Consider the following 13720-nt stretch of genomic DNA (forward strand, 5'->3'; position numbering starts at 1 on the left):
AAAAATGCATGGGTTGCACCTCTCGAAAGAAGACAAAATCCTTAACAAAACATATGAAGGACTCACAGGCATATCATGCACACAAGAATCATGGCAAAAATGACAAAAGTCTAAGATGAACTAGCAGATCTGACAATTAACTCATGAAGCCTCCTTCTAACAGCATTTTGGGCATCAAGATGAACTCAAATGAAAATGATGCAATGGAATGAAATGATGTACTCGTCGAGACGAACATTTTGATATATTATATGTCCAAATCGGAGCTACGGATGCGGAGATATGGCAGGTCAAAGTATGCTCGAAAAATTAGGGTTAGGAGATAAAAGTCAATCGAGATGACCCAGATCCAGATCTGGCGCGTTCTTCGATGTTCGTCGGAAACACTGTAGCACGAATCGCCGGAGAGGAGAGGGACGGCCGGAGCTCGGGGAAGAGGTAGGAGAGGCCGGGGACGGGGCCGCGGCGGCGCGCCGGCGGCGAAGGGCGGCGTCGCGTGGCCCGAGGCGGCGGCCGGGCGCTAATCCGGCGCGGCGGGGCGGCGTGGTGCACCGGCCGGCGGCGTGCGGGCACGGTGGCGCGCCGGGGATCGACGAGGGCGGCACGGCGGAAGCCGGGCGGCGTCGGGCGCGGGAGGGTGCGGCCCGGGCGAGGTGGAGGCGGGGGCCGGACGTGGGCTTTCGGGCCCGGCGGCGGCGGCGGCGAGGTGGCTCTGCCACGTGGCGAGCGGCGAGTGGGCGAGGGGCGCGGCGGACGTTGTGCGGTCCGCTCCGGACACGTCCGTCGGCGGCGGATCTGGAGTTTTTTTTAGGGTTGGACGGGGAGAGATCCGAGATCCGAAAACGGGGGGGGGGGGGGGCTATTTATAGGCATAAGTGGAGCTAGGAGAGTCCAAATGAGATGCGGTTTTCGGCCACGCGATCGTGATCGAACGCTCTAGGACATGGAGCAGAGTTTGGTGGGTTTTGGGCCAAATTAGAGGGGTGTTGGGCTGCAACACAAACGAGGCCTTTTCGGTCCCTCGGTTAACCGTTGGAGTATCAAACGAAGTCCAAATGCTACGAAACTTGACAGGCGGTCTACCGGTAGTAAACCAAGGCCCCATGACAAGTCTCGGTCCAATCCGGAAATGTTTAATCCCCACACACGAAAGAAAGTTAGAAATGGCCACCGGAGGAGAACGAAGCGCCGGAATGCAAAACGGACAATGGGGAAAAAGCTCGAATGCATGAGATGAACACGTATGCAAATGCAATGCACATGATGCCATGATATGAGATGCATGACAATGAAAACAACACACGGAGACAAAGACCCGAACCCGAGAAATAAATATAGCTTAACGCCGGAAATGGCAAGAGTTGGAGTACAAATAGGGAAAGTTACATCCGGGGTGTTACACAACAATTATATCATCAACATAAACAAGTACAAATATAGTAATATTACCCTTATGATAAAAGAACAATGAAGTATCTGCTTTTGGTGGTGTAAACCCAAGTTGTTGTAACTGCATGCTCAACCTTGAGTACCAAGCTCTTGGGGCCTGTTTCAAACCATACAGAGCTTTATCCAACTTACAGACATGATTTGGCATGCTTTGACTCTCATATCCAGGTGGCTGCCGCATGAACACTTCTTCCTCAAGAACACCATGAAGAAACGCGTTCTGAACATCTAGCTGTTGTAAACTCCACCCTCTAGAAATAGCAATAGACAATACAAGTCGAATGGTAGCTGCCTTAACAACAGGACTAAATGTATCTTCATAATCAATACCAAATCTCTGTTTAAACCCTTTGGCAACTAACCTAGCCTTGTATCTGTCTATGCTTCCATCAGATTTTCTTTTTATCTTATAGACCCATTTGCAATCTATGACATTGATGCCCTTCCTTGAGGGTACTAAGTGCCAAGTTCTATTTTTCATGAGCGCATCATATTCATTATCCATAGCTGCCTTCCATTCTTTGTGATCTAGAGCATCATGCAAATTAACTGGTTCTCCAACACTAGTAAGAAAAGCACGTTTGACACGATCATAATGTACCGTACCATCATTGTACTCTTTATTTTTGACGATACCTGACTGTGATCGAGTGTGTCGACGAGGAGCCTAAGAACAAACTGCTGATATAGGCACAGAAGATCCAGGAGCATTTGGAGCAGAATTATCCACAGAAGATGCCGGCACCAGATCCAAGGAGGATTCTGCACCTGCTTCTGATCCTGTCGGCACAGGCGCAGGTGATCTCCTATCGCCAGGCGAATCAGCCATCGCGTCCTGCGCCTCGTCGTCCTGCGGACAAGTGGCGCGCAGTCCGCCCGCGCCTGGGCTGGCAGGGTCCACCTGGTGGGGGCTGTCGGCCACGCGCGTGCGTGCACCCGCGCCTGGGCTGGCGGCCTCAGCCAACCGCGCATCGGGACAGGCAGGGTCCACCCGGTCGGCCACTGGCGTGCGAGGAGATGCATGCAGGGGAGGGCTATCCTCCTGGGATCGCGCGCTGTCAGGTGCAGCAGCGCTGACGTGCGAATCTGCATGGGATCCGACGCCGCTGCCAGCCGAATCAGTGTTGGACCCTGTGCCATTTTTTTCTGGACCTGCACACATAAAATGACGGCCAGAATCTGCAGAAAAACAATTTTCTGTGGAATTTTTCACATGATCAACTTTAGTTAATTCACCCCCGTGATCAGGAAGAAGGGCTATTTCAGCACGAAGGAGAGCGCCTGCATTTGGATGAAGCTTGGCGAATGGAAAGAGATTTTCATCAAAAACAACATCTCTAGAAATATAAATACGTCCAGTAGCAATTTCTAGGCACTTGTAGCCTTTGTGGAGATTGCTATAGCCAAGAAAAATGCATTGAGTAGAACGAAACTCAAGCTTATGATGATTGTATGGATGAAGATTGGGATAGCATGCACACCCAAAAGTTTTGAGGGAATTATAGTCTGGTTTTTGATGATAAAGACGTTCCAACGGAGTAGAATTTCCAATAACTTTGCTAGGCAAACGATTAATAAGATATGTGGCAGTGATGAAAGCTTCATCCCAATACTTAAGAGGCATGGAGGCATGAGCAAGTAGAGAGAGGCCAACTTCAACAATGTGGCGATGTTTACGCTCGGCAGAGCCATTCTGTTGATGAGCATGGGGACAAGACACATGGTGTGCAATGCCTATACTACGAAAGAAGGAGTTGAGCTTCTCATACTCCCCTCCCCAGTCACTTTGGACTGTTAATATTTTTCTGTCAAAGTGTCTTTCAACAAGTTTTTGAAATTCTTGGAATATAGAAAAGACTTCAGATTTATACTTAAGTAAATAAATCCAAGTAAACTTGCTGTAATCATTGATAAAACTGACATAATATTTTTTCTGCCAAAGGAATCTCGGGTATGTCCCCATACATCACTGAAAATAAGCTCTAAAGGAGCATGAGAAACACTACTAGACTTAGGATAGGGAAGTTGGTGACTCTTGGCACATTGACAAGCTTCACAAACCGAATCACTAATAGGACTGTGTGACAAAGAAAGTTTGCCTTTATTGACTACTTGCTTAACTATGACCGAGGAAGGATGTCCTAAACGTTGATGCTACCTTGCCAAGGAGGGCTTGATGACGGAGTAGACCTGACGATGCTTGCGACTAAGTGCTCCGGATGTGATGGAGTAGAGGCCGCCAATGCATCTACCGTGGTGTAGAAGTTCCCTCGTTGCCCGATCCTTGATAAAGAAGTAACGAGGGTGAGTTTCAAAGAAGACATTATTATCAGTGGCTAAATGAGACATAGAGGCAAGGTTTTTATCGGCTTGAGGAACATGAAGAACATCTTTTAAGACTAGATCACGTTTAAGCATAGGGGAATTAATAAAAGCTTGACCAATGTGTCTAATATCCATACCGCTATGCGAGAAGGGTAGTGGGAAAATAGGAACTACGCATGTCTTTTTTATTTTACCCTGCTTCCTTATTATTTGATCGCTCTACAGAACTATGCATATGCTTTTTCGACAATGGTTTTAACTGGTTCTTCAGTCAATGAAGATGACAGAAGTATACAACATGCTTGAGTAACAGATGGGGTCGAATCCAGAACCATACCTACGAGCATCTATGGACAATCTACCGAGGCATCGAAAATGTCGACAAAACACCCTTAATCAGAGAGTATCTGTCCGAACCACAGAAACTCGATGTACAATTCCAAAAATGGAGTGCAGCCTACGCCCTTGTTTCCATGACATAAATCAAGCTGAATCCACAACAGGGACCTTAGATACAGTGTAGGATGCCATCGTGAAAGTGCCACCAACCCTCACAGAACTTTCAGCAGTCTCTGAGGGGGAGGAGATCAGATGGACAAGAATTGCCTTGACCTTCTATAACACAACGAACCTGGTCAGTTTCAGAATCCACTAGTCACCATATAACTCATTCTGATCCTCCATGACCGCAATTGGCATACCCACAGTAGCGGCAGAACCATCATAATGAAGTGCTTCCTTGGATAAAGGTAAATTTCATTATGCTCGCTCAATGTAATCCCAAAACAATCGCCACATTATACCAGCCAAGCATATGGCCAATAAACACCAGATTTATTTTGCAGTAGGAGCAAAATAGAACAGTGGCCCCAAACCTGCAACCAGAAGAAATTGTCGCTGAGATGAATAATTTCCATATAATATGGTGCACAAATGACAACTAGACTCTTCGTCTTGATGATATTTGTGGGCGAAAAGGTGCAAAATTACAGAAGTCACATAATCATAAGAATACAAATACTAACGATCTACAGTAAATGGTGATGTGAAAGAAATGATACCTCAGGATTGCTCAGAATAGATCAGCACAAACCAGATCTTTACAGAAATCTCGGTCATTTTCTCATTGGTAATTCTGAGAACTCGATGCATCAGAGGGAAGTATCAATATCGCTTTGTGAAGTAATGCACTGAAGCCTGACCTCCAATAGTCTCAAGACACTTTGTGCATTCTTGGCAAAATGGACAAGTGGTATCATATGATATGACCATTGAACCTGTGATTCAAGCATAATCATCTTCTATCAACTTCATCCATGGGCCAACTTCATTAACAAGCCCCTGACAATGTAAATAACAGACCAATTTCCTGACAGGTTGAAGGCTAGCAGAAGTGGAAAGAGAAGCCATGAGTTCATTCATTATATTCTGAAAAGCAGAGCTGCAGTAGCGTCTAATCCACTTTATGTGTTCAGAAGCCATTTCAATTTCCTCAACATCTGTTAGGCACTTCAACAGAATAACATGTGAATTCGAGCTCTCAATATTGGATGGAAGACTTGACATAACACCCAATGCTGTTTTGAAGCCACCTGAAAAAATTCCAAGGATTACATTTACAAGGAGACAACAGAAAAAGTAAAGCAGCAATAATACCTAATAACGAGGACAGGAATACCTTGTTTACAGAGTGCAATGATAAACACAGTTAACACTGAACTAGCTAGTTTAGGATCCTGCGCTACAGATTTGTTGAAGATTTCCTCAGCCTGTTCATATTTGTTTTCTTGGCACAACATAGTAATGACTGATGTGTATGTTGTACTATCTGGGGTCACTCCTTTCTGGACCATGTGATCAAACAGCTGTTGGACTTGTTCACTTTCACCAATTTCTGCAAATTTTGTTATAAGTATATTGTAGGTCTGCAGATTTGGACTAGACCCACTGGTGAACATCTCATCCCACAACTTCTTAGCAGGCCTAAGGAGGTCATTTCTGCAGAGTGCTACCATGAGAGAATTGTATGATGAAATGCCAGGATCGAGCCTCTTCCTTTTTATCTCCTTTATCACATCATATGCCTCTCTGACCTTCCCTGCCTTGCCCAAGAATGACACCACCAAATGATACTCCCTCTCACTCGTGCAATAGCCCTTATCCAAAAGCACTCTAAACATTTCCCACATCTCATTGCCCTTGCCATTCTTGCAAAGGCTCTCGCAAAGTTGTACGAGCATCTGTATACTTGGCAATCTCTCCTTCCCTATCATGAACTTGCAGAACATAATGGCAGCATCAGCATCAACCTCGGACACCGAACACACCAAGAGATTCAACACGTCGTCATCAATTGGGAAATCGCCTAATACAATCGCCTCGGCCATCTCCTTCGCGTCAGAAATCTGCCTGCCAGACACCAGCGCAAGCAAAACCTCTCTGTAGTCCACCTTCCTTGGTGCAACACCGAGCTTCCTCTTCTGCTTCAAGATCCTCCCTTCCTCCTCTGCCCTTTCAGCTAACCTGAACCCCTCGGACACAATCCTGTACGCCACAAAATCCGGCTTCCATCCACGTAACCTCATATCCTCCAAAGCCCGCCAAGCATCCTCTATCCTGCGCTCCCGACACAGACCGTCGGCAACCATCGCCGCGACAACAGACTTGTTGATCAAGCCCTCCCGATGATGCACCGCGTTCACCAGCCGCAGGACCTCGTCCAGCCCGTCCCTCCTGCCCACACTCTTCGCGAACACCCCGAAGCCGACGGTGTCCAGCTCGGCGCCGCTGGACAGCATTCTGCCGAACACCTTGCGCGCGGCGGCGAGTGACCCGGACGACGCGAGGGCGGCGAGCAGGGAGTTGCCGAGCGGAGCGGGCGGCGCGGCGGAGTCCGGGAGGAGGCTGAAGTGCGCGAGCGCGTCGGGGAGGCGGCCGTGGCGGAGGAGCGCGGAGGCCGCCAGCGCGCGGGTGGCCGGGAGGAGCGGCAGCCGCGCGGCGCGGGCGCGGGAGAGCGCGGCGAGGAGGGACGGGAGCGTGGCCGGGTGGCCCGCGCGGGAGGGCGCCGCGAGCGCCGCGAGGTGCGCGTGGAAGGCCTCCGGGGTCGAGGTGGGCGGCGGGTAGGCCCGGCTGGAGATGGCGCGCGCGGCGGCGAGGCGGTGGAGGAGGAGCTGGCGCGGGGCGGACCACGGTGGGGCCATGCCGGCAGAGACGGCCGGGATCCACATTAAACGACCGAAGGCGTAGAGTGAAGAACACTTTCATTGTTCAGAGGCGTAATTTAGGAATACGTAACCCGCCTCTCGCCGGTCGCCGCTTGCCAGTCACCCACTCGCTCCGCCCTGCGGCCGCAGCGAGATCTCCTCTGCCGCGAGAGCTTCTTCTTCCTCCCCACTCTTCCGCTAAATCCTCCAAAACCTCTCCATCCCTTTCCCGCGAGGCCCAAAAATTTCAAAAATCCTCGGCGCAAACCCTAGCGCCCGCACCTCCCTGCGTCGCCGCCGCGGAGCCGGAGCTCCCCGCCTGCACCCGCCGCCGGCCATGGAGGCGGTGGTCGTCGACGCGGGGTCCAAGCTGCTGAAGGCCGGCATCGCGCTGCCCGACCAGGCCCCGGGGCTGGTGAGTCGCCAGATCTCCTCTGCTCCCCGTCGATTCGCTCGAGATTTCGCGGGAGCCCCCTGTTCGATGCGCGCGTGTGTGGTCAGGTGATGCCCTCCAAGATGAAGACGGAGGTGGAGGAGAACGAGGTGGCCGACGGCGCGGCAGCGGTGGTGGAGGAGGTGGTGCATCCGGTGGTGCGCGGTTTCGTCAAGGACTGGGACGCCATGGAGGACCTGCTCACCTACGTCCTCTACAGGAACATCGGCTGGGAGATGGGGGACGAGGGCCAGATCCTCTTCACCGAGCCACTCTTCACGCCCAAGGTGCTACTACTGCACTCCCTGCTTGACTTCAGGCTCGTTTAAATGTGTTCGTGCCTAATAGACTTGTTGCAATTTAACACAATACTGGACCAGGTAAAAGTTCAGGGTTTGCTATTACGTACTAGGTTTCAGGATTAATTGGGTCTGAGTTATGTGGTCTTGGGTGTTGGCACACCAACTTAACCCGCATGTTGGCTTATGCGATTCCGCACTTCTACCAGCCTAAAATGACATTAGCTATTCCTTTTGTGGATGGGCTCAATTCCACTGGACTATAGGTCCATGTGATATACATTCCAAACAAAACAGTCCACATTTAACAACTGAGCTCTTGGAAAAGTCCACTTCTTCAATAAAATCATCTGCTACATCCTCAAGTGGTTTCACATGTGTTTCTTGACCACGTGGATGCCCCATCATCAAACACTTCAGTTCATGTTGATTTGATGGAAAGGTTTGGTTTAGAACCACATTAAGCTCTCACTGGTCGTCCAATGCCATAATTCTCCTTATGCTATCTCTCTACCGATTTATTTGATTATGTGTAAAGTTCTTTTGTTATTTGGTAGTGCGTTTGTGTAGTGGTTTACACACATTACACAATTGGGCATGGTTAGTTTTCTCTTATCCGAGTAGAGATGATGGACTCCCAAAAAGGTTACTGTGAGCCACATATCCATTTTGTGCTTTTTAGTTCAAAATCTTTGTGCTATTTTGGTTAACTTTTGAATCTTACTACATAATTCTAGCTTTGGGTTTTGATGTGCATTTTAAATTCTACTGTATGTTATGTTTGTGGCCAACCTTGCCATAATTTTTTTTTATCAAAATGGCCACTGCAAGTTCAGTAAAGTTACCCATGGAACCTGAGTCTTTAACAGGTGGGCCAAGAAACTAAGAAAAGGGTAATGAGTCACATTCTGATTTGCGGCAATGAAGCAAACTCATACCTAAACAACTGTTTCGTGACTAGAGTTAGGCATGGCATGGTTAGGTATCAAACAGGACACCCCCCTGGGCTAGAGTTTGAACAGGTTATCTGCAGCTGTATCACTTGGAAATTACCAACATATGGTGCCCAGTAGTCTTCCTGGTACATTGCTTTCCATATATTGATATCATTGGAATTGAATGAAGTTCTAACAGTGGCAGATATTGCATGATGTAGCACTCAAACTATAGTCTGAAGGCTAGCACGCACCATTCCTCGCTATGAGATAAGGCTGAAAGAAGAAAAGACTCGGGCCATAGTAATACCTACCCCTTTTTCCTCAATCGTTAAGGTCGTGGATTTGTTTCGATTTTGGTCTTACGGTCTTCATACATTTTTAAGGGCCAGCTTTTGGTTGTTGTGCTGTGCTATATAATCCACTTATTTGTGGAAGTCTTTACCAGTTCCACTTCTTCTATAAAAAGGGAATGCTCTCAAATGGTTAGTAAAAAGCAGAAAATGCATATGCTTTTTCAAAAGCATTTGCAATGCCACTTAAATAAGTTTTCATGATTCTCAATCTGTAATACAATCTCTCTCTTGCTTGTTTGCTAAGCCTTTTCCATTTGACATTATCCATATTTTAGTGCAGCTAATCAATTGGTTTTACCAATCGTGTTGGTCTTGCATTTGGTTCTAATTCTCCAATTATGTCATGTTCTCTGCAGGCTCTCCGGGAGCAATTAGTGCAACTTATGTTCGAAAAATTCAACGTATCAGGATTTTATGATTCTGAACAGGCTGTATTGTCCCTTTATGCTGTTGGTCGCATTTCGGGTTGTACGGTTGACATTGGACATGGGAAAATAGGTAATATCACCAAATCCAGCTGTATCTTGAACTTGAATTGCGACACTGTTGATTCCATATGTGGCCTTTGTGTAATGTCTGTATGATATGGTATTTGTTCTGAAGCTATTGACTTTATGTTTCCTTGGTTTGGTGATTTTACGTTTAATACTTCTTTCAGTATCTTTTATTTACTCACTCTAGAATAACCTTGGTGAAAACTAGCACATATCGAAGGCTTGCAGGGAAAATATGCATTCCCTTTTGAGCTCAAATTTGTGCAACACAATTGTCACCCAGTGATTGATGATCTTTAAGCACATTGCAAGAACATCATACAGGGATGACATAAATTCTTCTAAATGGTAGCAATGATGCTTATGTTAACCCTCTCCAGTCAGTAATATAGTATACACACCATCATTTGTATTTCAAATGTTTCTGTCTTCTCTTGTCTTCTGGTATGTGTAATTTGTACATGTTGTGTCGCATTTCCTTCATCCGAAGATCATTTCTCTCTGCAGCTTTATTTTTTTAAGTAATCCTTGTTTATTCGAATGGTTTATTCATCTTCTTCTGTACTTTTAACCCAAATAGGGTTCCTCCCTCTTGATCACAAGGTGTGGAGGGAATGTAACATTTTTTGTGTGTGCTTTGTCATCAGTAATATATATTTTTGTATTAACACAAGAAATCAATACATATTGTTCATGGGCTTGTGAAGGAATACTAGGAGTCTGAATCCGGGAACAAATTCTATTTATAGTTTATTTGTTCAGTAGTTCAGATGTGAGTCGTAATTGTGCTTCGCAACTGCTTTATATTTGTATTACTTCACAATTTGCATTGTGGTGGCTTTTCTTCCCCAGGAGTTTTTTTTTACTATTTTTGGATATGTTAATAAGTTGGGGGTACTTGGCTACCCCTTTGTCACAATCAGAACATAAATATTTGAGTTGGACTAGTATAGATTCTTTCAGTTAACTAGATTCTGCAGCACGATACAGTAAAACCAAGCCTAACTAGATTCTGCAGCACGATGCAGCAATACCAAGCGAGCCACTGTACAGATATATTAAGACCAGTCCTTAAAGAGAAAGTTGTTCAGCATTGGTTGTCCACTGTGTGCTTACTAAATTACATGGGACAAATTTTGACAAGTGCCCTTCTTTTGTATTGGCTGTCCAGATATTGCTCCAGTTTGTGAAGGTGCTGTTCAGCATGTAGCGTCGAAGAGATTTGAGATTGGAGGAACTGACTTGACAAACCTATTTGCACAAGAACTAAAGAAGTCCAACCCATCAGTAAACATTGATATTTCTGACGTTGAGAGGCTGAAAGAGCAGTATGCATGCTGCACAGAAGATCAGTCAGCCTTTGAAGCTATAGCAAGTACATGCCAGCCAGAAACTCACACTCTTCCAGATGGACAGGTTCGTTATTAATTATGTTACACTGCTTTGGTGTAAATGCTCTGTCAAACATCCACCTGTTCATCTACATGTATAGAGAGCACTTAGCGTGCAATTTTTCTCATTATAAAATGCATGATAATTATGTGAATTATCATCCTTAGGTTGATCAAATGCTTTGATGTTTATTTATCACCCTGAATGTATAGAATAGCTGTTCACTAAACACTTTTTCCTCCAGGTTATAACAATTGAAAAAGAGCGCTATATAGTTGGCGAAGCTTTGTTTCAACCAAGCATCTTGGGCTTAGAAGATTATGGCATTGTCCACCAGCTAATTACTAGTGTTTCAAACGTCGCATCAGAGTACCAAAAGCAACTGCTGGAGAACACTATGTTATGTGGTGGCACTGTATCTATGACTGGTTAGTTATTGCTCTCCTCTGCAAGATGCCTTTTCCTTGGTTAAAACTCTTGGGGTTTCTATCTTATATTCTACATGGAAAATGCATGCCAACTACTATTAGCTATAAATACTAGTAACCTGCTAGGCTTACTGTTTATGGATGATAATATATGCTTCCCTGTGGCACACGGCATCATTAAAAAAAACTACATTCTGCATGACACAATTATGAAAAGTAGATGCTGTATGAATTGATTGTCTGAATGCTAGTGGCGTATGACCTATGCAGCAACGGTCTAGTTTGTTTCTATCCATGTCCCAGAACTGAGGAAACGGGGCCAGTTTGGAAGTTCTCTCATTTGAGTACCCGTGGTGTTGGGACCTGGGGATTTCATTTTGTTGGAAAGAAATCAGAATCTTATGTAGGACTCAGGAATATCTTGTACTCCTGTTAGTGTCCGTGTGGATATGCAGATAACACAATCAACATTATGCTGAAACGTGTGGTGGAGCATTTTGGAAGAGCTGTGGCTAGTAATGCTGGTTATAGCCATTGTTTTTAAGAGCAAGCACAATAATGGGCTTATAGCCCGCTTACATGGCATTTTTGCCTATATGAAGGAGAGAGACATGAAAAAATAATGGGAGCGGGCTCATGCAAGAGCCTAGCTATATGCGTACTCCTAGTCAAATGCAATAAATGTGAAGAAAGAGAGAGAGAAGGTGGAAAAAAAATGTAGTACTCTTATAGCCTACCTTATAGCTAACCTTGTTGTATGAGTGACTATAAGTGATGACTACATATGACATGGCAACATCATATAGCCAACAGTTGGCTATACTATGAACCGTGCTCTAAGGTGTCCTGCCTTGGACGCTTAGGCAGCAAGGCGCCTAGGCAGCGCCTTCGAGTTTTTCCCGCGTTTAGGCGCTTAGTCGTCGCTTAGGCTTCAAGGCAGTGGGTTGTCGCCTTAGGATGCCTTACCGACATCAATAAGCAGGTATCGTATTTCAGCAGTTCAGATGATCATTACTCGCAGGCTTCTTCAAACAAGCTTCGTTTAATGGCACGGCTGGTGCCTTGCATTTTTTTTTCATTGCTTCCTTGCTTATGCTCATGTTGATAATGACCAAAGTTCATAGTGGATAACTAACCCTTTTTTTTCACTGTTCCCAAAGGTTTCGAGGACAGGTTTCAGAGAGAAGCGAATCTGTCTGCCTCCGCGATCCGCCCAACTCTTGTGAAGGTAAACCCCCTAAACTGGTGCGCTCTTGCTCTCGGCATTCCCAGTTACTAACCCAAACCTGCATTCCTCCGTCCAGGCCCCGGAGTACATGCCGGAGGACCTGGCGCGGCACTCGGCGTGGCTGGGCGGCGCGATCCTGGCCAAGGTGGTCTTCCCCCAGAACCAGCACGTGACCAAGGGCGACTACGACGAGACTGGCCCGTCCATCGTCCACAAGAAGTGCTTCTGAGCGACCGAGAACCAGCCCTTTACTCGAGTCACAGGATGGATGACACACCGTGCGCGTACGTGTTGGCAACTGATAAATGATGCGTGTAGGGGCCAGCGGCACTGGTACTGGATTGGTGTGGTGCCCTTCCTCCTCTGATGCTGGGCGCCTCTGAGAGCCATTCATGGCCTCTGGCTCTGCTTCTGGTTTGGATGTGTCGTTGTTGCTAGCTTGGCGAGCTAGATGATAAGTAGCTAGCTATTCAGATTGCCGTCTATCTTCTTTTTATTAGGAGTGCTAGCCCATTGTACCTGTGTCGTACCATTGCAAATTTGTTCGCGGGAGTGCATCGCGTTGCTCTCTCTCGCTCACGCTGCGTTGTGCTGTTTTAGCCCGTTCGACGAAGCCTACGGAAATGTTACCAACGTTCTCTGTGTCGCAGTAGTATGGGCCCAGCCTGCATTCTCTCCGTGGTGCAGAAGTTGGTGGAAATTGATGTCGACGACCGATCCACATACACAGATACACGCCGTCCGGTCAAGTCTTTGCGTCGTTGTACGAGTTCTGGTAGGAATTGATGATCTACATACGTACCGTCCGGCCCCCGGACATCCCGTGCCATCTCCAAGCTCTAGTTAATGGTTCCCACAGTGCCCTGCTCAGGCAGGCCCTTCCTGCGACATCCATCCAACGGGAAGCCGCCAAGCTCCCTCCACAGTGCGCGCCGTCGTCACCGGCCCGCTTGGTGTCAGCACGCGATTCACTCGGTTCATTCACTCACTCGCTCATTCATTCAATCGATCCCCGGTTCATTTCAAGGAAAAAGAGGAGAGGGTCCACTCGGTTTTACCGCCACGGCCACGAGCCAGCACAGCACGGCACCGTGGATCGCGTCGTTCAATCAGCTGGGACCCCACCTGCCCAACCATAGAAAGGAAAAAAGGTGACACTGTGCTGACCTCCGTAATGA

The 13720-nt window shown here is 46.9% G+C and overlaps 2 protein-coding genes across 2 annotated transcripts; one reads left to right on the forward strand and one right to left on the reverse strand.

Annotated features, from left to right (window-relative positions):
• Positions 1–4024: 4024 nt before the first annotated feature.
• LOC125526919 (Tetratricopeptide repeat (TPR)-like superfamily protein) lies at positions 4025–7001 on the reverse strand. Its single transcript, XM_048691517.1, has 3 exons — positions 5453–7001; positions 4836–5366; positions 4025–4649 (listed from the first exon to the last, which is right to left on the reverse strand). Exons 1-2 carry the CDS (start codon positions 6999–7001, stop codon positions 5059–5061), a joined length of 1857 nt encoding a protein of 618 aa, XP_048547474.1. The 3' UTR covers positions 4025–4649; positions 4836–5058.
• Positions 7002–7110: 109 nt separating this feature from the next.
• Positions 7111–13121, forward strand: ARP7 (actin-related protein 7). Its single transcript, XM_048676090.2, has 7 exons — positions 7111–7392; positions 7479–7697; positions 9357–9498; positions 10666–10910; positions 11131–11314; positions 12475–12542; positions 12619–13121. The coding sequence occupies exons 1-7, from the start codon at positions 7315–7317 to the stop codon at positions 12769–12771; spliced, it is 1089 nt and encodes a 362-aa protein (XP_048532047.1). The 5' UTR covers positions 7111–7314; the 3' UTR covers positions 12772–13121.
• Positions 13122–13720: the final 599 nt, after the last annotated feature.

Source organism: Triticum urartu, chromosome 5A, assembly GCF_056163025.1.
Source record: "Triticum urartu cultivar PI428250 chromosome 5A, HENAU_Tu73, whole genome shotgun sequence".
In the NCBI taxonomy this organism is placed as follows: Eukaryota; Viridiplantae; Streptophyta; class Magnoliopsida; order Poales; family Poaceae; genus Triticum; species Triticum urartu.

Excerpts from the sequence above, each read along its gene's own strand:
- LOC125526919 (XM_048691517.1), bottom strand. The coding sequence starts at position 7,001 with ATGTGGATCCCGGCCGTCTCTGCCGGCATGGCCCCACCGTGGTCCGCC. Across the intron at positions 5,367-5,452 it reads CATTGCACTCTGTAAACAAG|GTGGCTTCAAAACAGCATTG; the intron begins GTATTCCTGTCC and ends GAATTTTTTCAG.
- ARP7 (XM_048676090.2), top strand. The coding sequence starts at position 7,315 with ATGGAGGCGGTGGTCGTCGACGCGGGGTCCAAGCTGCTGAAGGCCGGC. Across the intron at positions 9,499-10,665 it reads CATTGGACATGGGAAAATAG|ATATTGCTCCAGTTTGTGAA; the intron begins GTAATATCACCA and ends TTGGCTGTCCAG. Across the intron at positions 11,315-12,474 it reads TGGCACTGTATCTATGACTG|GTTTCGAGGACAGGTTTCAG; the intron begins GTTAGTTATTGC and ends CTGTTCCCAAAG.